The sequence below is a fragment of the Dermacentor silvarum genome, chromosome 2 (genome assembly GCF_013339745.2).
Source record: "Dermacentor silvarum isolate Dsil-2018 chromosome 2, BIME_Dsil_1.4, whole genome shotgun sequence".
In the NCBI taxonomy this organism is placed as follows: Eukaryota; Metazoa; Arthropoda; class Arachnida; order Ixodida; family Ixodidae; genus Dermacentor; species Dermacentor silvarum.
The window spans coordinates 3,823,664-3,846,981 of NC_051155.1; the positions used below are offsets into that span (position 1 = coordinate 3,823,664).

A 23,318-nucleotide genomic window follows, 5' to 3' on the forward strand; every position below is an offset into this window, starting at 1 on the left:
TTTCATTGTCACGGGAGAAAAGTTTGCATCATGTGACGACAATGTAACATCTTGTCGGGACCAAAGGGCTGACGTTGACTTCGCATGTGAATGGGAGATGTTGCGCCGGTACTTCTTGGCAGGGGACAACACAGCAGGGATCTTGCCGTCTAGTCTAGCAACCTATCACTCACCGGCAGTGTAGAGGCGGCACGGAAATCGCTGCTGCCTTTGCGTATGCCAGGCAGTCTTGTTCGCTTCGCAATGATTGTCTTTCATAAGCACTAACACCGGCCAACATGCGACCCAAACAAGTGACCCGTTTTTCTTGTGATTCAGCGCAGCGTACCCGTGGCTCAGCACATACGTACACCCAATATCGAGAGTATAGGTCGCTGTGAACATTGACATCCCCCACACTGTCCGTGTGAGCAAGACAGCAGTGTGTGACAGCTCGCGACGCGTAGAGTTATTAATCCCTCAAGGCGGAAATAATTTCTCTCGATTTAAAATTTAGGTTCAGAACATTTCTTGCATCTTCAGAATGGTGAAATGCCAAGAGTTGTAGAATGCCTTCAGTATTGTCAATTCTTCAGTGAGTGTTTTGTTTAATGAATGCGAGAACTCTCTACATGGAAGGATGCTGTACAGGAGCGTCGGATATGAGAACCATTTTATGTCCAGATTACTTATAAAGAACTAATCCAGCCACATGAAAAACAATGAAAGAAATGAACCAGCTATGTGACGGCATGCTGACACTGTAAGAAAATATGCTGCCGTCTGCCCTTCCAGCTCATTCTAATAAAGTACACACATTATTCAAACTTGCAGCACGTGTCAAATCAGAAGTGTTTCAGAAGTGGTCCCGGCCCGCACCAGTGCATTTCTATGGGATTTTGATCCTAAAAACAAAGCCTTCGCCAAATTATTTGAGCTTGGCTTGTTCATCACACACGCACCCAACATCCGTCTTGGCGGTGCTTAAGGAATGCATCGAACATGCCTCACCTCCCATCAAAAACACCTATTTTCGGCCTCTACCAGAAAAATTTTCAAGTGAAATAATAGCTTTCAGTATTTACCTAATTCTAACATGCACCTTTTCCCCCAAGAAAATTCGTCCAAAAATTGCTTGGGTAGAGCAATCCGATAGGAAACCAAAACCACATTTACGGTATTCACAAAAGCCTACCGTCAGAGCCAGCCTAGCCAGTGTCGTAACCATTGCCATCACAAGATGATGACCATGGATCGCGACAAAACGAGTTCACACACATTGTGACGATGACGACACGTCACTTTTCAGTTTGACTATGAAAGCACATTCAAGTGATAAGCTAGCAGCAACGATTTACATCACATGTTCTTGGTGTTCCAGAGAATTGCATTTGTCGCAGGACAAACTAGCAAATTGATTAGTCTAGGCGTGGGCCACCATGCCGTTTCCGATTGTTGCAGAGTTCTTTGATAAATCTTCATCATCATCAGCCTATATTTATGTCCACTGCAGGATGAAGGCCTCTCCCTGCAATCTCTCCAATTACACCTGGCAGGCGCTAGATTATTCCAACTTGCACCTGCAACTTTCCTTGCACCCCACTTAGTTTTCTGCCGTCCTCTACTGCGCTTCTTTTGGTATCCATTCTGCAACTCTAATAGTCCACCGGTTTTCCATCCTACACATTACGTGGCCTGCCCAGCTCCATTTTTTTTCTGTTAATGTCAGTTAGAATATCGCCTATCCCTGTTTGCACTCTGATCCACACCCCTCTCTTCCTGTCTCTTAACGTTAGGACAACCATGTTTCACTCCATCGATAAATGCTGCACATCAAATGTGCTTAGACCGTATGGAAAATGAGACGTTGTGGTTCTTCATAAACGATGATAAAGGGCTGTCTGAGAGTGATGACGATGGACATTAGGTAAATAAAGTTCCATTTTGTGACGGTAAAGTATGCAGGTTCTGCCTTTTTCCTTTTTCTTACTGTCACAATTTGAGGTATGATAAATCTTGCATGTGTGGCGATGCGTGACTCTCATGGGTCCCTTGAAGTTGTTTTCCCCGTATAGCTCGCGTCTCCTGTAATCCGGCTTCTCCGCGTGGCTAAGCGCCGGCGGCGGTCGTGGTGGTTGCAGCGCATTGCGAGAGATGGCGCGAGTGTCGTGATGTTAACGCCACCGAACGGCGGGGTGACTTAGGAGCAAAAGGTTGAATACGAGCTTCCTTTTTCGGGTTGGGGTCGATGAGCAATGCAGACGTCCCGTGCGTGCGCCGGTCCACATTTCGCGAGACTGTCTCGCGTGGCTAGGAGCAGGACACCGGTATGGACAAACACTGTGGGGATCGAGGTGATTTCCCGTGCCTCGTCCCCCAGCTCGATCTCCGGGAACCACCGCAGTAACGGCAACATGGCGGACATGGCGAGCGCGCTGGACCTATTTTCCCGCACAAACAGTGCTTCTCCGCCACCAGAATTGGACTTGCCCCGCAAAAACACGTCACTGGGACGCGCCCTGACTGGCCTCCCGTGCGGCGGCCCCCAGGCACCCTCTCCAACCGAGCTCTCGTCCGCTGAGCACTCCCTCGCCGCGGCAGATGCTCACAGGCCCGCAATGAGATGGTTACTTCAGGCCTTTGTTCTCGCGACTCCTCATTCTCGCACTTGGCGGACCGCTACCTGGTTAGCCCTAGCGCAGCGGGCGCGTGTACTCGATCGGTCTTGCGGTGAGCCTTGGCCTGTAAGCGCCGTGACTGTCGCACTGTGCTGTATCTTGGGTAAATAAAGCCGTGTTTGTTGACGATCTGACTCCAGAGCCTTCTCTGCGCCGTGTCGGAGAGTCGACGAACCCTGCCGTAGCGCCTTTGTGCGTTGCGGAGCGGAGGAGCGTCGTGCTCTTTCCTGACCGTCGCTCGTAGGGTAAGCCTTGTGCAAACCCATCTCCACAACACGAATCGTTCGAATGTGCCACCGTTCGCGTGACCGTACACGTGAACGATTAGGCGATGGTGTCATAGCATGGGTCGAACATATTCGCTCGCTATCCCGTCGCAGTGAGTCGGACTTCCTTGATTTGTCGCGCGCCCATGTGAATGTTATTTGGGTAGTAATTCAGCTAGCATGCATTAGTGTATGAAAGGTGCAATAAATGCCCTTTTGACTGTTTGCACTACTGTGTTGTCTTTCCTTTGTCCCAAGAGCACGTGTGAGACCCACACATGATAAAAAAACTGGGTACATATTTGATTGATTTCTATTTTTTTTAGTCAGAAGCTTTAACTGTTTTTTGGCTGCAGTGCATCAGGTTGTCGATATCTAATCGGTGCAAGCATGTATTTGTTTGTGGCTGTCACTTCACAACAGAGGATATCTACTCTCTACCACAATAGAGTTAGGCATGTCCGTTATTTGGGTAAATGCAAACACAAGCAGACTACGTGTTTTACTGGATGAGTGGACGCGACGAGAATGGCCTGCATGGTCATCATCCTGGTGGCATGGAGCTTAACCAGACACAGAGCTAATACAGCAGTAACCAAGTGTACTCTACTTTGCTGGTGGTGTAAATTTTTGGCAGCAGCATAATCGTAAACCCGTTGTCATATTGAATGTTTAAAAGGTTTGACACTTGGTTACAGCAACATTAGCTGTGTCTCTGACTGGTTTAAGCTCTCCACCACCAGGTGGCTGCACCATGCAGGCCGCTCAAGTTTACGCTAAAGCTCCTTCTAAACAGTGGTAGTAAGTATGGTGGGGCTTCAGTTTACGCATTCGCCCATCCATCAAAACGCCCAGCTGAGTTGTTGAGTGCGCGATAGTCACCACACGGTCTCCAGTCACCTGATGACTTGTGGTTGCCCACATTTATTTATGCACTATCATAGACGCTGTTGCTCTTGCCACCGTTCTTGCTGTCTTGTCGCCGTTCTACTCTCGCGCTCAGCTCGAACGAGCGGAGCAGCTGAGCAGCTGAGCAGAGCAGCTGAGGCCATATGCTTGAAGTGTTCTTGTGCACCATTGTTCATAACCTCCACGAAGGTTATCATTATCATTGCCTCACATGACACCTCGCATCATGACAAAAGTGTTACACTTTAACTAAATTATGGGGCTGTAGATGCCAAAACCACAATCGGATTATCAGGCACGCCGTAGTGGCAGAACCCGCGATCTCAAGCAACGCCACAGCTGCAATGTTACCAAAGCGGGCACAGAAGTGTTGATTTAATGTGCGGCAACTTCCATAAAAGCTCTAGAGCTATGCTGCTTTATTGTGACTATGCATCTGCACGTCCAGCATCAGTTGTCCGCTTGACCAAATTTCGTTCTCGAAGTGTTCGTTGAAACGGAAATACCGAATAAAACGCCGTCGTTATTAAGGAACTTTTTTGTATTACTTTCTATGGGCAGCTGACGGGGAATCGGAAAATCTTGTTTCTGGTGGAAATTTCATTGTAGCGGCATTTGTTGTAGGGCATGGGTTCTCAAAGTGGGTTCCGCAGGCCCCTGCTCGGGGTTCCACGAGCCACTGATAAATTTTCTGTGGTCCCGCGCTCACCAATTAAGTGGCTCAAACGGCGAACAAGAGGTGTGCTCGATCCACAGAACTTCCATTACCCATTAGTTTAATTAGGACATTTTTATTCAGTTAATTCGGGGGGGGGGGGGGGGGGGTGTCCTTGGCGCTTCATGGAGCTTAGCAGGGTGCCCCGGAACGAACATGCTTGAGAACCCCTGTTGTAGGGGGATTCGACTGTAGTACGGTGTATAAGTATAATCTGTGACCAATGCTTGTGACCAATCTGTGACCAATAAGAGGGGTCCATACTCGGCCCCCTCTTATTTCTAATCTTCATTAATGATGTCCCAAACTGTCTAACTTCTACAGAATGTCTTTTGTACGCGGACGACACCACTGTTTACGCTTCCCATAACGACATCTGTACGCTAACTGAGCGTTTAAATGATGAACTAAATAATATCAGTAGTTGGTGCAAAAAAAATAAATTGCTAATTAACCCTCAGAAAACGAAGTTTATGGTCTTTAGTTCACACAATAAACCTCGCCCTAACCTTCCACCACTGTACATAGCTTCCCACCCAATATTACCATCTAATGAGTGCTCATTTTTAGGTATTCAATTAGACTCCTTTCTAAAGTTTAATTTGCATGTCAGCTTCATAAAAAAGAAAGCCGCTTATGGTATCAGGGTGCTTTTAAAGGCCAGACACTACTTTCAAAAGCACACTCTCCTGACATTGTATTATGCCTTTATTTATAGCCATTTAAATTACTGTATCAGCACATCCAAAATAACGCTGTCCATATAATTGCTTTGGCTCCATATAACGCTCATGTTACCCCCGTTTTCACTGAGTTAAATCTCCTCACAATAAATAAAGTTATCTGGTACAACCACAGCATTGTTATTTACCGCCTACTTAAAAATCCACAATTACATTATATCATTGGCAGGAATAGTCTTGCTAATCCTAACACTACCAGGTTCTCTTTACAAAATAACCTTTTACTTCCAAAATCACGCAGCAACTACGGCCAACTAACTGTTGGTTTTGCTAGTGTGAAAATGTGGAATAACTTGCCTGCTCACGTGAAATCCTCACCTACATTATCGTCATACCAACGTTCACTGAGAGCTTATATTAGTACCTTGTAAACTGCATTTCTTTGATGAATTTTTTATGCTGCTTATTATGCACATTTTTTATGTTGTGATGTGTTGCCATAACTTGTATTGCTTTAACATTCTAGAAATTGTGTAATTCGTTCTTTGTTCATAACCGCAATTGACGCCATTTTATTTATATAATATTATGTAACCAAGAACAAGAGGTCCCGCTGCAGTTTCTAACTGTGGGACCTCATTCTGTATATTTTCTACTGCATATATGTACCACTAATGAAGCAATAAACTTGAACTTGAACCTGTGACCCCCTCCCCATGTAATACCCTCATAATGAGGGCCTTTGGGGGTATCTTGAATAATATTAATAGAATACTATGCTGCTCACGCCATTTGGACAGCTTAATCAGCTTCGAAAGTGCTTTTATACGTTCTTTGAAACTGTGGCCAAAGCTTTGTGTCGTTTACCCAGTCACCATCTACGATATCTCTCGAAACAGAGGTTTACTAAGCTGCACCAGCGTCATACACATCCATTGCGTCAACACGGAGGCAACGAAGGCAGTTGAGGCAAGCAGTGGACTCGGCGCCACGTGATCAAACATGACAGCGCCCATGGGATCGTCTCAATAAGGGTCAATATATATATATTTAAAATCAGGTGCATTTTACAGTAAGGTGCATGTCACACTTGGGTGCATTGGTGCATGCACATTCAGGTGCATATTACAATCAGGTGCACGTTTATTGTCACCTTGTAAGCCCGCAAAAATTGGGCGCGCATTTGATTCGAGGGCGCATTAGAATCATGTAAATATTGTACATTCATGATTCCACCCTTGGTGGAACTTGCTTTGTATAAGAAGTTTACCATGTTATCATGCTACAGTACTCGAGTCCGAAAATGTGCGAGGATGAGATGTTTAACTGGTTGATTCACAATAACGGTGGAACCACTACTGCAAACATGTTTGACTGGATAGATGAGCTGACCGAAAGATACTGTTGTGACCGGGGATCAGTAGACATGGGAGTTCCAGCACCATGAAGCAAAAGATACCAGAGGCCTTGGCCTGATATTCCCGACTGTTTTAAAACATATACAGCAAACCCTCGTTATAACGAAGTGAACGCGATGGCCAAAAAATTCAATATAAGTGGTAATTTGATAAAAGCGACTACTCCATAAAGCTAAAAAAGCAGAGCTGAACTGGCACAACTTCATGAAAGTCTAATGTGAGTGTCACGCGGCGCATTTTTGGTAGCAAGCGCACCAGATCAGGATCGAATTTCTCGATCATGATTGGCTCCTACACGAGCTGCGGGAGGGAGCCAATAGGGTCTTGATTTGGGTGACTTTGGGCATGCCGGCACATAGAAGGCCGCGCAGAGTACCCTTTGTCTGTTACGTTGCGCATTACTTCCACAGTGCAGTGGTGCTCACTGATAATGTGCGGGCGTAGCATGGAGACTCGTCCAGTTCACACTTTTCTTAGTCGCCATAGAGAGGGGAGGGTAGTGGTCAATGACTCAAGGGTATTCCGACTGGAGAGTTCGCAAGGCTCTCGGTTGACTTGTCTTGACTTGTTTGAACGCTGGGCAATTACCTAGCTCCCCCTAACAGTGGACTTGGGCTGCTTGTAGCTATGTTGCAACACTTTTTATCACCCATCGCAGAGTGCTGAATTCTATGACTTGCTTACATTGTGGTGTACATTGAGGCAAGCACGCTGCATAGATCAGTCTATGACAATTGTGCCTGCAAATTACCGTATTTATCGCGTAATAAACGCACTCCCAACTTTAGTGGTCAAAAATTTAGATTTTTTTTCTCCCGCGTAATAAACGCACCCTGAACTTGCTGCTGTGAAATAGGAGAGACACGGCAGGATTCGGCGTCCGATATGGCGTCTGGTGGGTACGCTTGTCCTACCTTTATTGCGATGGCAAGCATATGGACACTGTAGGCGGATTTTTGCTCTCGGCGCCGACGATCGCAGCTCTGTCTCCCTCCTCGTTCAAGGGAGGGGAGGAGAGTGGAAGGAGGGGGCAGCGCGGCCGCCTTATCTTGAAAGCAATGTGCGACGATACCTTTGCGCGTGCTCCGTTAACACCGCTCAGTTTGCATTGAAGCAGCACGAAGGTCACTTCACTCGCTGTTGCTGCCGCGCTTCCTCATGCCAGCGTTTTGACAGCGAGTATCAGTGGTCATCGAGTGTGATGTGTTCATGTTTGTCTGCGCACGCTGAAACCATGCTGGTTAAGGGAGGAGGAGGGGATGAAAAATAGCTTTTTTTGTTTCTTGGCAGAAAGGGCTGAAATTTGGCACACACACTGTACATTGCAATAGAGAGGCAAATCTAAAATTTCATTAGGATATCTTCATTAGTTTTTGTTTTATAAGAATTTACAAAAGTTTACAAGTTCCTTGCTCGTGGACAGCCTGGCACAGTAACAAAACATGGTACGGAACTGGGAATACTTTGTATGTTTGCCCAAATGTCTAATCTATATCAAGACAGTGTTAGATTTTTTTTTTAGCGACCTCCTAATTTTTTACTCAACATGATATGCATGTGACTTGTGTTTCACCGCATAGAGCCATGAAGTTACCGTATTTACACGATTGTAGATCGATCCATTTTTTCAAATTTGGCAATCCAAAGTTGGGGGGTCGACTTAGAATCGAAACCGAACCGTGTACTGCTAGTAACGGCAAGAGAAACGAGAAATCAGGGGCGCTATGGTGTGGTTACAACTTTGCACCGACGTTTTTATGGTTACGGTAGAAGCGTAGCGTATTAATTTACCGTATTGCATACATTTTGATTGCGCGCACCGCGAGCGCACGGCTCTTGTGGGAGCATCGATCATGGAAGAGCTGCCGTTTGGGGGGTATTGGTAGCTGTCGAAAGAGCCGCCGTTAGGGGGGTATTGGTAGCTGGCGGAAGAGCCGCCGTTAGGGGGGTATTGGTAGCTGGCGGAAGAGCCGCTGTTAGGGGGGTATTGGTAGTTGGCAGAAGAGCCGTCGTTTGGGGGTATTAGTAGTTGGCGGAAGAGCTTTTGTTTGAGATACGATTGTTTTCGACGGCCACGCGCATCTGTCACTTCTTCTGTTGTGCTGAATCGTCACGCCTGTCATGAGTGCCAAGAACTTTCGGCACTCGTTCTAAGCAGCGTTCAAATGGGCTGCTATCCTCCATGTTGAGGAAACTAACAACTGCACAGCGAAGTGCAAGTCTGGAGTCAGTGAACGTGTGGTGCGGCAGTGGTGGCTTCAGCGCAAGAAAATTTGGCCTCCCTGGCTACTGTGTGCGGATGGGTCCTCTCTGCGTGGGCGGCTGTACCGCGCGATGTCGTGGTGCGGTATGTCGTGGTGCGGTCGTTCGCAAAGTGTGGACTCACACTTGATGACGACGTGCTGTGGGACTGCAGCAGCTATGATGGCAGCAGTACCAGTGAGGTCAACTCTAGTGACGATGAGTAGTCTTAGCAACCCCATCAATAAATTTCCCTTGAGTGAAATGCACTCGCGTGGTTTTTCTCCCCCCCCCCCCCCTTTTTTTTTTGAGACATGCAATTTTGGGGGGGTCGACCTACATTCGAGGCGACTTACAATCGTGTAAATACAGTTATCTGAAATAATTAAATAATGGAAAGATAAATGAACATTTCAAGACTGTCTTGATGTGCAGCACAGTTTATGGAACACAGCACAACAAACTGGATCAAAATCAGTCCAGCCATTGTTGTGCTATGCTTTCCATGAGCAAGGTGACCGACAAAAAAAAACACAATTGAGAAAAAGAGCTGCAAAGTTTTGCAAGCAGTGCAGGTTTATTAGAACGCATCGGGCTGGTAATTTTTGGCATCATTGCTGTCAGGCATCTTCTTGCACCTTTGCCTCTTCGTTTTGTGGGCTTTGAAAATTTCATAGCCTGGCTAGTCCATCAAATTGACCTTCCAGTCAGTTGCGGACACCGTGCGAAGAGAGTCGCGAACGCTGCATGCTTGTGCTTCTGCCGTCACCGCTGACACGAAACGCGGCTCGAGGCGTGTCTGAATGGTGCGCCATTCGGGCGACTATTTGTCCGGTGAATCTTCGGTTATCACACTGTAGCGCGTCGGCGGTTGGGGCTCGCTCGGAGGCGGCGTGTCCGTGTCGCACGATGCATCAGAAACTGAGTACACCGTCTTTGTCGGCGATGGTGACCTTCGACCCGCGTCGATACGATCTCAGATGATTAGCGTGGCCGTACGCCGAGGCGCGGGATCTTGTGTCCTTCAACGGAGCCTCCATTGACGAGTCTTCCGTCGACTGCATTGTCGGTGCCGATGGCACAGGGCGATTGTCGGTTTCGCTGATGGAGTCACATGGTGCAAGATAGCACGGCACGTAATTCATGGTGCAAGGTAGCGCGGCACGTTCAGTCGGGTGCTCCTCTGCTTCTCCCGCTAATCGCCGTAGGAGGCTCGCACTTCCGTATTCCAAAAGTGTGCTTCGTCCAAAATTTCTTCTCGAACGAGCGACGATACATCACTAACCTGGGAGCTCTCAGAAATCCGAATTGTGCGTGTCAAGTGAAGACACCGGCGTGGTTTGCGAAGCAGACAACTGCGGTCGCCATCTTGCCCGCTGCCGCAGCAGTAACCAATGGGGAGACACCTTTCAGCACGGCAGCCAATCGGAGGCCCACTTTCATCGGAGGGCCTGTGTGACTATCTCCAGCAGACCCGCACTTCTTTTGTGTTTGTGCGGTTGTCACAAGATGGCAACGACCGACGAATTGAGAAGCAGAACATCAAAACTTTGAGCTTTCGAACGATACCAAGATGGCGGCGCTTGGTGGTGGGAAATACGAGATATGGCTCCATGAATTGCGGTGATATTGCAGAATTTAAAGCTGTTTTCTCGCCCTGCACACTGACAAATTAATTTTTTTCGGACACTTTTAGTGCGTTTTCAGCCAAACCATTTTGATACAGCGTAGATTAGGCGTTGCAGATACCGAAACGCGTGGTTTCCCAAAAATAGATTTTTCTCGCGATTTTCGCGATCTCATCCCCGCGTCCCCCCTTAAGTTACTTAGGAAGTTTACACGGCCCGATAAAACTACTATCCTTACTTCCGTGGGGATGCGCAACTCTCACGCGTCCCCTGATGTTTTCTCCGCACGGCTCTGGTGTCTCCTGGAATCCGCCTTCCTCGTGTAGCTAAGCGCTGGCGGCAGTTGGCGTAGATGTTACGAGAGATGGAGCAGGTGTTGCACTGCTAACGCCACCTAACGGCAGGGTTACTCGGGCCCACGAGGAAGCAGGGTGTTCCTCTTTTGCATGGGGCAGCACGAACGCTTCGCGCTGCAGGCCACCGGAATGGACGAACTCGAATCGTTTGAACGCGCCACCGTTCGCGTGACCATACACGTGAACGACTGGCGATGGAGTCTAGCACGGGGCGAACATATTCGCTCGCTATGCGGTCGCAGTGAGTCGGACTTCCTCGATTTGTCACGCGTCCATTGGCGTAGTAATTCGGCTAGCAGGCATTAGCGTGATAAAAGGCGAAATAAATGCCCTTTTGATTGTTTGTACTATTGTGTTGTCTTTCCTTTGTCCTAAGAGCACGTGTGAGATCCCACACTTCATATAGCTGTCTAAACATTTGCCATCGCAAATGATGGTTCGCCTACTGCGACTTTTTTAGAGGTGGCCGTGGAAAAAAAATCACTCAAACTTTTACCCTGCATAATAAACACACCCCCTAACTTTGCATACCATATTTATTCGAATCTAGGCCGATAGTCTTTTTTTAAATAATCATATATGAAACTCTATGGTCGGCTTAGATTCGAGGATATTGAAAAGCATGCCAGTTTTTAACTCAAACTGATACAGTCGACGTCCGATTTCCCGGACCCTCAAGGGACCGCGAAAACGTCTGGAAAATCGGGCAGTCCGGAAAAACGAATGCACGTGAAAACGCACCTTTTTGGTAGGTATTTTTCGCTGACGGAGAGGGTCACGGCCGGAGTACAAGATTTCCATTGCTATTCAGCCAATGCATCGTTTAGGTGGCTCTGAAAAGAGCCGTTTATTAAAAAAGAAAAAAAAAAACGACGTGGCCGGCGCTATCTCATAGGTCAGCACTTGGGCGCAAAGAAGTCGCTTATTTTCTTTTGCACGGTCCGCTTGCCCGCGATCATGTCTGCCTTAATTTCAGTCAACGTCATGTTGCCGCTGTACACCGATGACAGTGTAATCAGTGCTCGCGTCAACTCCGAGCTCGGCGAATCCGCTCGACGAAAAGCGCAGCACTAAACAGCTAGGAACTCGGTGGATGCTGAAGGTCGGGAAACGTGATCACTGAAGATAGCGCGCAGCAGCAAACGATCAACCGCAGACACGACCGCAGAGCTGACAAAACAACACGTGAACGAACACAGTGAGGTTTGGCTCGGATAAGCTACGGCTGGCAACGGATTGACACGTGCGGTTTCGAGGTTACGGCAGCCGCGGCGCGGTGCGGCGGTGCTGCTGGCCACACCTGCGATGTGAGTATGGTGGGTTCGAGGATATGAAAACAACCAAAATGGCGGCGTCGGTGGTGACTTTGGGTCGGCGGTTAACAGTAAAAAGTCCGGGAAATCGGATGGCGAAGGCTATAAGCGTCCGGAATTTCGGACCTTTTAATACATTGACTCTATGGGGAACTTGACGGTGCCACAGATGAGTCCGGGAAATCAGGCATGTCCGGAATTTCGGGCGTCCGGGAAATCGGACGTCGACTGTAAATATGTGCATAGTTAGCGCCATCTAGAAAAGTCAGTATCGCAGCCACTACTAGCGGCGCGAGTAGCCAAGTGAAGTACACGAGCGACGTATCAGTAGTATTGGTAGTATCTGTATGGTGTAGCATCGGCATGCGGCGTGGCGTTATCGTAATAACCTAACAGGTGATGCCACTATAGTGCCGCTTTCTAACTAACAGTTGTGCTAGCAGCGAAGGCATTGTCAAACGTTCAAGCCGGGTGGGACTTCGGCATCGATTAGAAAAATGTCCGTCGTCGGAGGGGGCAATGATGTAGTATCAGTGTGCGGCATGGTGTTATCACAATGGCACTAAACAGGCGACGCCACTATAGTGCCGCTAACGAACAGTTGTGCTAGCAGTAGAGGCATCGTCAAACGTTCAAGCCAGGCGGGACTTCGGCATTGATTAAAAAAACGTCCGTCATTGGAGGGGGCAATGATGTAGTATCAGCGTGCGGCATGGCGTTATCGCAATGGCACCAAACAGGTGACGCCACTATAGTGCCGCTTTCTAACGAATAGTTGTGCTAGCCGTAGAGGCATTGTCAAACGTTCAAGCTGGGTGGGACTTCAGCATCGATAAGAAGAACATCCGTCATTGGAGGGGGCAATGGTGTAGTATCAGCGTGCGGCGTGGCGTTATCGCAATGGCACCAAACAGGTGACCACTATAGTGCCGCTTTCTAACGAATAGGTGCGCTAGCCATAGAGGCATTGTCAAACGTTCAAAGCCGGGTGGGACTTCGGCATCGATTAGAAAAATGTCCGTCGTCGGAGGGGGCAATGATGTAGTATCAGCGTGCGGCATGGCGTTATCACAATGGCACCAAACAGGCGACACCAGTATAGTGCCACTAACGAACAGTTGTGCTAGCAGTAGAGGCATCGTCAAACGTTCAAGCCAGGCGGGACTTCGGCATTGATTAAAAAAACGTCCGTCATTGGAGGGGGCAATGATGTAGTATCAGCGTGCGGCATGGCGTTATCGCAATGGCACCAAACAGGTGACGCCACTATAGTGCCGCTTTCTAACGAATAGTTGTGCTAGCCGTAGAGGCATTGTCAAACGTTCAAGCTGGGTGGGACTTCAGCATCGATAAGAAGAACATCCGTCATTGGAGGGGGCAATGGTGTAGTATCAGCGTGCGGCGTGGCGTTATCGCAATGGCACCAAACAGGTGACCACTATAGTGCCGCTTTCTAACGAATAGTTGCGCTAGCCATAGAGGCATTGTCAAACGTTCAAGCCGGGTGGGACTTCGGCATCGATTAGAAAAATGTCCGTCGTCGGAGGGGGCAATGATGTAGTATCAGCGTGCGGCATGGCGTTATCACAATGGCACCAAACAGGCGACACCAGTATAGTGCCACTAACGAACAGTTGTGCTAGCAGTAGAGGCATCGTCAAACGTTCAAGCCAGGCGGGACTTCGGCATTGATTAAAAAAACGTCCGTCATTGGAGGGGGCAATGATGTAGTATCAGCGTGCGGCATGGCGTTATCGCAATGGCTAGCCGTAGAGTGTAGTATCAGTGTGTGGCGTGGTGTTATCGCAATGGCTCCAAACAGGCGACACCAGTATAGTGCCACTAACGAATAGTTGTGCTAGCCGTAGAGGCATTGTCAAACGTTCAAGCCGGGTGGGACTTCGGCATTGATTAGAAAGCGTCCGTCATTAGAGGGGTCAATCGTGTAGTATCAGTGGTGTGGCGTGGTGTTATCGCAATGGCTCCAAACAGGCGACACCGGTATAGTGCCACTAACGAATAGTTGTGCTAGCCGTAGAGGCATTGTCAAACATTCAAGCCAGGTGGGACTTCGGCATTGATTAGAAAAACGTCCGTCATTAGAGGGATCAATCGTGTAGTATCAGTGTGCGGCGTGGTGTTATCGCAATGGCTCCAAACAGGCGACACCAGTATAGTGCCACTACGAACAGTTGTGCTAGCCATAGAGGCATCGTCAAACGTTCAAGCCGGGCGGACTTCGGCATCGATAGGAAAAACATCCGTCGTTGCAGGGGGGCAACGGGAGATGCTATTTGCGTGCGCCGCAAGGAGGTTGACATTAACGCAGGAACTTTGATCGTGCGTTCTTCAAAAAGTGCAGCATCTCTAATGCGCTTGATGATACTGAATATAGTGTACTGTTTGAAAATGGCAGCAATAAAGAAGATAGCGACAAGGCTAGCAGCGATGATGATGTAGAATGAGCTCGGCATGTTCATATTCAATAAATGCTGTTTTCATTTTGTGAACACTGTTCTGGCTTTTTTTGTTCGGCCTACATTCGAGGCAAGGTTTTTTTGTTTTGTTTTCTGACTTCAGACTCGGAGTCGCCTATTTTCGAGTAAATACGGTATATTTTTTGGGAAAAAAGTGCGTTCATTATGCGAGTAAATACGGTATATTACAGCGATGCATGCTACAGAAAGATCAAATAAAATTCAGACAACACTTACAAGCCCTTCTTCTCGAAGGAGCCATTCTCCCAAAGGCAATTGTTGCATGCACCACACAGAAAACCAGCAGCAGCAACACCCGCAAAATAAAGAGTGTGATGGCATTAGAAAGGCACAAGGTTAAGTTGGCTCTGGGGGAGGTGATGAAACTATGTGGCCATGGGGAGTAGGAGAAACCCTTTATGAGATCCGCGCTCAGAGAAATAAGCTCTATAAACGGTCATGCAAAGTGTGTATTGTGACCCACCTTGGGCGTCCTGGTGTCAACAGGACGGGCAAAACACTTGGTCATCTGGAATCTGAGATCCCGGAGGCACTGAATCCGAGGGCCGTGTTCCATTGTACGAGTGGAACCTGTAAGGGCAAAGGAAATGGATGATAATGAAAAATGGACGATGGGCGAGACATTGGTGAAATCGGCAGGTCCTACTCTCATGAAGTGAAGCAACATATTCGCCTCTTTGAACTGCTGTGTCTGTCCTGGTGCTGACAATGACACCCACTTGAACTTTGCCCTGTGCGCTTAGGCCCTTTTGGCCGAGCCAAACTTGCCGGCTGGCCTTGGTCTTTAGGAGGGGGGAATGTGGGGATCAAGGTGCCTTGCCCGCGCCTCATCACGTTTGGTGCTTAGCCCCATCTCTGGGAACTGCCGCCCTAGTGGCAACATGGTGGACTAGCGTGATGGAGCATATTTCCTGCACAGACCACGCGGGCATATGTCCTGAGCCACGCCCTGACTGGCCTCCCGAGTGGCCAGTCAGGGGCCACTTGGGAGGCCAGTTAGCCTCCCGAGTGAGCACTTCATCACTGCGGCAAATGCTCACAGGCATGCAACGAGTTGGTTACGTGGGACCTTTGCTCCTCCAACTTCTCGATCTGATGCTTGGTGGACCGCTAACCGGTTAGCCCTAGTGCATTGGGTGCACATACTATAAAAGTCTTGCAGTGAGCCTTTGCCCATAAGTGCTGCAACTGTCACACTGTGCTGCATCTCCAACACACTCGGATGTTAGAGCACATGACTGGTCAATACAGTACCCATACTTTAGGAACTTTATTTCACTAACACACAAGGTGAGTACTTTACTTTTCCACGGAGCACTTCCTATTACAGATGTAAGGCTAGGAAGAAATTCAGACAGACTAGGAACAAATTAATTTTTTTTTCAGCACAGAGAAAGTGTAAAAAAAAAACATTAAAATTTTCACTGTTGTGCAGCGTACAATTCTAGAAGCAACAATGATGGCGTAAAGAAAACGGCCAAACAGTGTTTAAGTTTGTTCATTATTCGAGGGTCAGCTGGAAAGTTTTGCGCCTGATCTAGAAGGAAGTAGTTCATAGTTATGAAACTGTAGCATGTTCGATAGCAAGTTTCGTATGCACTGCCTGCCACATTTCATGTCTTGCTTTGCAGGTGGAATTATGAGGAAACATAGAGGTATCTGTAAGTGAGCAGCGCATCGCTGATAGCGCAGAGATTTGATATCCGTTCCGGAGAGCTATGACCGCCAAAGAAACTCATGAGGACATGCAACACACCTTACACGACGCTGCTCCTTTGTATGCGACAGTGAAATGGCTCGTGAACGAATCTAAACATGGGCAACAGTCTATCAGTGTAGAACCACATGTAGGGCATCCCCGCAGAGTTCCCACAGACGAGAATGTCACAAAAAGTGCACATGAGCATGGCGCATCACCGAGTGATACAGGAAGCCATTGCAACATGTCTGGGCATCTCGAAGGAACTCGTGCAGGTCATCTTTCACGAGCAAGTGGAAATGTGCAAGTTGGGCTTCCGCACTTGGTTTCCGGAAACTTGATGGAAGCCCGAAAAATGCCAACCTGTATGTTTTACAGCATTTTGTCATTATTTCACGTCAACACTGCGAGTTCCACTGTACCTGAAGCACCAGCAAGTGGTCACCAGGACTGTACTGTCAGGAGCGCCCTAAGGGTCGGTCTTAGATCACTTTATTCTTGATTTATGTCTATGATATAGCTGATGACCTTGTGGGAATTATGAGGTTCATATTTTCCCGTGTTCTTTCGTGCGCTCACAGAAGCAGGAGAGTGGACAACCTTTTTCCCTCTTCCCGTGCGGGTAGCCGTACGGCATTTCGCACGGTGGGGCAACCCTCTCGGCAACCAGTTGCACACGTAGCGGTGACGTGTACACGGAGCGGCGTGCCCACTGGACCGTGCCAAGAACAAGGTCGAGATCGGCACGGATGGCGAACGGGGGTACAAGAAGAAGACTGCGAGCCACGACGAACGAAGGAGCTCAGGTAACGTCTCGTTCCCATCCTTTGTCGCACCCTGCCATTGTTCGCCCCACAACCGACCCCGGCAAACGTCGCGGTCGAACCTACCCCTGCTTCCTCGTGAATCCTCTGGAGCAATAAACATTGTTGTGCTTGTTATTTCTATTGTGCATTGTCCTGTTTCTGCTGTCCTGGTACCGCCGAAGCCCAGCCGTACGGGGCAATCAAAAGGGCGTTGGCCGTCAAGCCTAAGCCTTACGCACAAAAAAAAGAAAAGCGGGGAGGAAGCACGCCTTCAAGATATGGACCGCGCACAGGCCGTATCTTGAAAGCGATCTGCGTCGGGGGCAAAGTCAAATCAGTGTAAAGTGCATCGGCGGCTCGTAGCTTTATCCGTGCTGTGTGTTCTCGGCGCTCAGTTGCATTGAAGCGACAGACAGCACGAAGGTCACATCGCTCACTGCGGCGCCTCCTCACGCCAGCGTTTTGATAGCAAGTGCCCCCGCTCATTGAGTGTGATGTGTTCATGTTTGCCTGTGCACGCTGTACTTACTTTGTATAGCTGTCTACTAACTTGCTATCGCAATCGATGCATCGACTTGTGAGGATTGAGGGAGTGCCGGCGCCATTGCGCGGGGGTTTCACCTGTTCTGCCGTTCCGGCTTTCCCCGTCCTGCGTAACCGGTTCCCGCGGTAGCGCTGCGCACAGCGGCGGTTGCCCTGAGGGCGGGGCGCTGACGTCACAAGGCGGCCGCGTTTCGGCTGCTAGCAGCGGAGCGTGGATCTCTCTTCTCTCCGGGACCAGCGCACGGTACGTGCATGCTTTCCTCTCGTCCGCCGACACCTTTGTGACTAGGATTGGGGCTCGCGCACGGTGCCTTTGCCCGTGCGGGGAGCGCGTACTTTGTGCTGATCCTTTTCCCGACGCTAAGCCGACAAGCGGTGCCATAGTGCTCGCGCGAGGTCGTACCACGCCGAGCCGCACTTGCCGAAAGCCTAAGCCGAAGGAGATTACCCATGCGAGAGCACGGGCAATCTCCTTGGTTAGTGCCAGAGTAAGTAGCATAACCGCCGGGACTTTTCCTAGCGGCATGTCCCAGCTTGAGCCTGTGCTCTCACCGCGACGTGCTATAGGCACTGTTATTGTATTTTGCCCTGGTGCGGGACCGCTTTGGCTCCCCGCGCGCGGGCGTTTGTGCAGTGCTGGTGCCGTGACGGACCCAATAAACGGTTTCCATCAACTCAGGGCTTTACCGTGTTTTTTTCGTGCGTCGCTCGGTAGCCCTTTGCGGCCTCTGAGCTCGCGCGTGAGCGGTGCTGGAGGCGACGGCTGATGCGGCCCTGTAGCTCGCTAAGCTCGAACCCGCTGTGGTTGGTCTCCTGTGAGACACCAAGAACCCACAGGCTCTCTGGAAAAACTGCGTCTTTTTTTAAAACATAAAAATTAAAATAAAATTGTGTGCAGTTTACCACTACTCTCATTTCTCAATTTTCCCCGTTTCTCAGCTCTTGCGTTTCCCGGTTCTTACATTTTTCTTTCTTTTCTTTTTACGGTCCCGTCAAAAACGTATCAGCTGTATTCTGTCACCTCCCCAGCACTCAGCAAGGTTAAATCCTTCAAAAAATGTTAGACCATATGCTCTAAAAAATAACACATTCAAGTTTTTTGTATGAACCATTGACGAGTGGAATTCACTGCCCTCCAACTGAATTCAAGCCCCAGCATCAAATGCTTTCCATTCTTTTGTTAAGAACATGATGTAACCCTCTACTGCTAGGATGGTGAAAAACTATCCACAGTATTTCTTAAATAAAAGCTACAGAAATTCTGAGAATTGTCTACTAATGCGTGAGCAATGTTTGGCTCGGCTGTGACTTCGCTTTTGCTTACTTGCTTTTCCTAGCTTATGCGTGTCTACCCATGGCCTTTCCGGTGGCAAAGAATGCTTAGGCTTTAGTAGAGAATTGTCAGATTTTTTCACCGCATCCAGCTCCTTCAAAGCAATCGTACCAATTGAGCTGGAATGGCACGCATGAGCGCTCCTCGACGGAGCAGAGCGGGTGAGGTGTTGCGTGAGGGGAAAGTGCATCGCCGTAATGCCAAGTCACCCTCGCTATCGCTCTCACAAGCCTAGCTTATGCACGCATCCTTGTCCACACAAGCTCTGCCTGCATTCTAACTGCTCCTCGTAAAGGCCCAATAAAAACATGCTAAGCGTCTTAACACGCTCGCTTACCCGTGAGGAGTTCGTAATTTGAAAGAGCACTCAGCGGCGTTCAATTGGACGTTGGGCCACCCGAAAATCTCAAGTTGGCTCAACCCACGTGGACGCTAACGCCGTTATGGTAGAGTTCACTCTAGTTATGGCTCGTTTGCGTCGCACATTTGCGGCGCGCGCTCGCCGAGCACCGAGAGTTGTCCAAATTAACCGATGTGTGGCCAAATACGTCCGAATTAACGAGAGTTTCATTACATTAAATAATGCAAACGCCTGCCAGGACCAAAGGACGTTGTGGGGGTCTTCCCCAACCCGTAGTGCGTATAATCGCAGCTACGTAGGGTTCGGGCGAATAAGGCAACAAGCGAGTCAACTCAACAACGTTTATTGCTGTGGGCATAAAACACACTTGCAGAGGGAAGTCCGCTCTGTATAATAAGTAATAAAATAGGCTTGCCTCGTCGCGTGTGGTAGTCACGCAAACGAAGTCACTCACGGGTTGCAGCGGGTATATCCGTATGGGCAGGTAGGTGTAGCGAGGTCAGAGAGGCCCGGGGGTCTCTCGGTCGCGCTCTTTTATACCTTTTTACCTTTTCGGGAGGGGAATGTCCTCCTCGCCCGCCTGATACTATCCCTCTTCCCGCGCGGGGACGCGCGTCGCGAGAGGCGAGCGAGAACCTGGAGAGGGCAAAGTGCACCTCTCCCGTGTCCGCCGGCTCCCGCTGCGCGCGCTGTGCACTCACGAGATGTCCGTCCGGCTCCCGCCGAGTGCGCTCCGTGCGCAAGAGACGATGAGCGCCCGCGGGAGAAGGTGGCAGCGTGTGCTCCCCACATCATGTCCGAATTAAGCGATTTTCCGAATTAACGAGGGTCGAATTGACGAGCTTTTACTGTACTAACAGTCGCAAATAAAGCAGATTACCTGCCTACACGTGTCAAATAGCGCGCACCAACAGAATCACATGTTCACATGTTGGTAGAGTGGAAGAGAAGAAAACGCAAACCACTGAGGTGACGTCTCGGCAGGCGCGGCACGCACAAAAAATGATGTGCGTGACCTTCGGCTAACTCCGCACACCCACGCGTTTTGTCGCTCTATCACCGCCACCGTTTGCATCATGCCGCCTCGAGAGAAGTATCAAACTCTTTCCGTAAAGGAGAAATTGGCTGCAATAGAAGTTGATGCTGGAGTGAAGACTTCAGTAGCACTGAAATATGGTGTATCGAAGAGCACGCTGACGACCATCATCAAAACAAAGAACAAGCTTCGGGAAAATGCAAACCGAATGCGGCCATCTCCAGGGCAGAGGCGTGCCGCGTACAGCACAAACAGCATGGCGGCGGCATGTGCCGTTGCAATTACGGATGCCACGACAGCGTCACTCTTGTTTTTGTGAAATTGTCCGTGCGACACCATGTGCATTACGCCTGTTTCAACGATTTGGAATCACCACTTTCTTTCCACTATGGGAACAACGCCCACTCATGCGTTCCTGTCGACGCGGCCCGAATCGACAAGAATGCTGCACCACGCGATGCTGCCACGCAATGTTACAAAGGGTCGACAGTTACTACGCCATTATCAGGCGATAACGGTTTGGCGGCGCTTCGTTTACGCGTTGCCAATTGCTGATAACGGTTGACGGCGACGTTTTGCCTTTTGAGCATTGCATTTTTTTTCTCGTGGGTTGCGACGTAGATAACGTAACTTTACGGCTCTTGTGTGGCTGACGCGCAGTCGTAATGCCGAGACCATGATATCCAAGATCCTCGCAGAATGGCAGCATGCCGCAGTCCTTTCCCCAAGTTTACACTTTCCCCCAACTAGAATGCTTCGCTCTCGTGTACAGAATGCCCCACTGGCAGTAAAATACAACAAGCTCGAAAAAAAATCGTGGCAGCACTCATAGTTTCGAAATAACAGGTGATCGGAACTGGGCGCCGGTTTGCAAGAGCTACACGACGCAGCACTTCGTTCTTTAGATGGACGCTTGTAACGGAAGTTTGCAGCTAGGTGCAGGAACGCACCAGGAACAAAAAATGACACTGAAAATCAAGTTTTCGGACCAAAGTGCTGCCCAATTGTAACTGCTGACGCCAGCTTACGTGCAGCTAATTTTTAGGTGTTTTTAAGGGCAAGTCTATATAACGAACTTCTGATATAATGTTCACTTTTCGCGGAACTATCGAGTTTGTTATAAATGGGTTCGACTGTATTATTGAATATATGTGAATTTTCATTATAACACTAGTTGGTATGTTGTCCCGAGTCATATTGATGAGAACATTTGACAATTTAAACTTCTGACAATTCAAACAAAATCCTGGGGTCTCCTCGAGTTTGAATTATCGAGTCAACTGCATTTTCTTTATTCATTGGCTTCACTGTCGATTGGCTTCATTTATATGGTTGTTACAGATTCGCCAAGTTACACAAGCATGACTTGATGCAAGACACTATAGGAGTTGCTTGAATCTGCCTCTTCCTGGCAATTTGATGGCTGCCCCTTGAATTTTGTGTAGACCCTAGAAAGGGCGCCCCAGCCCTCTTGAAGAACATTCCCCCTAGCGGAGAGCTTCCTCGTTAATTTACAACACACAAGGCAGCTGACAAACGATGAGAGTGTTGACATCACCACGTTGCCCACCACCACTCACTTGTTGTGTGGGTTCAGCACCATGGCGAGCAGGTCGAGCAGAGGAAACCAGTCCTGGTGCAGCTTGGTGACGCATAGCTCCACCAGCCGCTCGCAGTTCTTCATGATGCAGCGCTGCATCAAGCATTATTGAGAAAATCAATAATAATGAAGACTTGAAAATGCACGCACGTGTTTTTCCGCACATATCCAGCTGCCCCAATTACGACGACCCAGAAAAAAAAAATCCACACTATAACTCGCAAAATAACTGCATACCACAACTCCATTCAATATCCATTCGCAGATGCACGACTTGACCCCGTTGTGTGCCCCCCTCTTTTGCGATGCTGACAATCTCCAGCTCCTGCTGTGCTGTAAAGCTGTATTCACATGACAGAGCAAATGACTTTGCACACCATGTGAGCATACGTCACCCATTCCCGCAACGCTCCTTGGTCCATGCAAAGCACTTCACAAACCGGCAGGTTGGGATTTCCCACTCGGTCGCGATTTCTACGTTGCTGTCAACGTAGAAATCGCGATGCAAGGGCTGCTCCGTTTGCTTTCATCTTCTGTCGTGTGAATACTAGCTGCGAAGCAAGTCGGTGAGTGGGGGTGGTGTCAGCGAAATTCTTGGCGAAACGACGGAAATACGAGAACAGTCCTCCAAAGCTTCTTGCATCTGCGGTGGAAGACAGAACAGGAAAGTTCTGGACAGTGCGAATCTTTGTCAAGGTAGGGTTGAACGCCAGCGGCACTGAAGAGATGGCCAAGAACGGTAATTTGACGACGTCCAAAGTGGTACTTGGATGAGTTCAACTGCAGGCCGGCCCGTCGGAAACAGCAAGAATGGCCAAACAGACGCGCGAGATGACTCGCGAAAGTTGGTGAAAAGACTATCACATTGTTTACATAACACAGACATGTGGACCATTTATAGCTGCGAAGTAAGGAGTCCAGCATTCTTTCGAAGGTTGCTGGGGCATTACAAAGGCCGAACGGCATAACCTTGAATTGGTAGAGGCCGTCAGGTGTAACGAAGGCAGTTTTCTCACATTCCATGTCATCTGGACCGAGATTTTCTAATAGCCTGATCGAAGGTCTAAGGATGAAAACTACTTGGCTCTGTACAAGCAATCCAAAGCGTCATTCTTGATTGCGCCATAACATTATGTACATTTAGCCCAACTCCCTTCAGTAACGTCCATTGGGCTTTGAAGATATTTTAATAAATAATTAATTAATTAATTAATTAGGAAATGTGCGACTTAAGAGAGTGTTCCAACCAAAACAAA

At 48.7% G+C, this 23,318-nt stretch overlaps 1 protein-coding gene across 1 annotated transcript in view; it reads right to left on the bottom strand.

The window, feature by feature from the left end:
* The window catches only part of LOC119441288 (probable ubiquitin carboxyl-terminal hydrolase FAF-X), a 540,581-nt gene that overhangs the window by 471,625 nt on the left and 45,638 nt on the right, over positions 1-23,318 (bottom strand). The window contains 3 exon segments of the mRNA XM_049661116.1: positions 15,148-15,180; positions 15,182-15,254; positions 22,043-22,155. Coding sequence (XP_049517073.1) covers positions 15,148-15,180; positions 15,182-15,254; positions 22,043-22,155 — 219 coding nt within the window.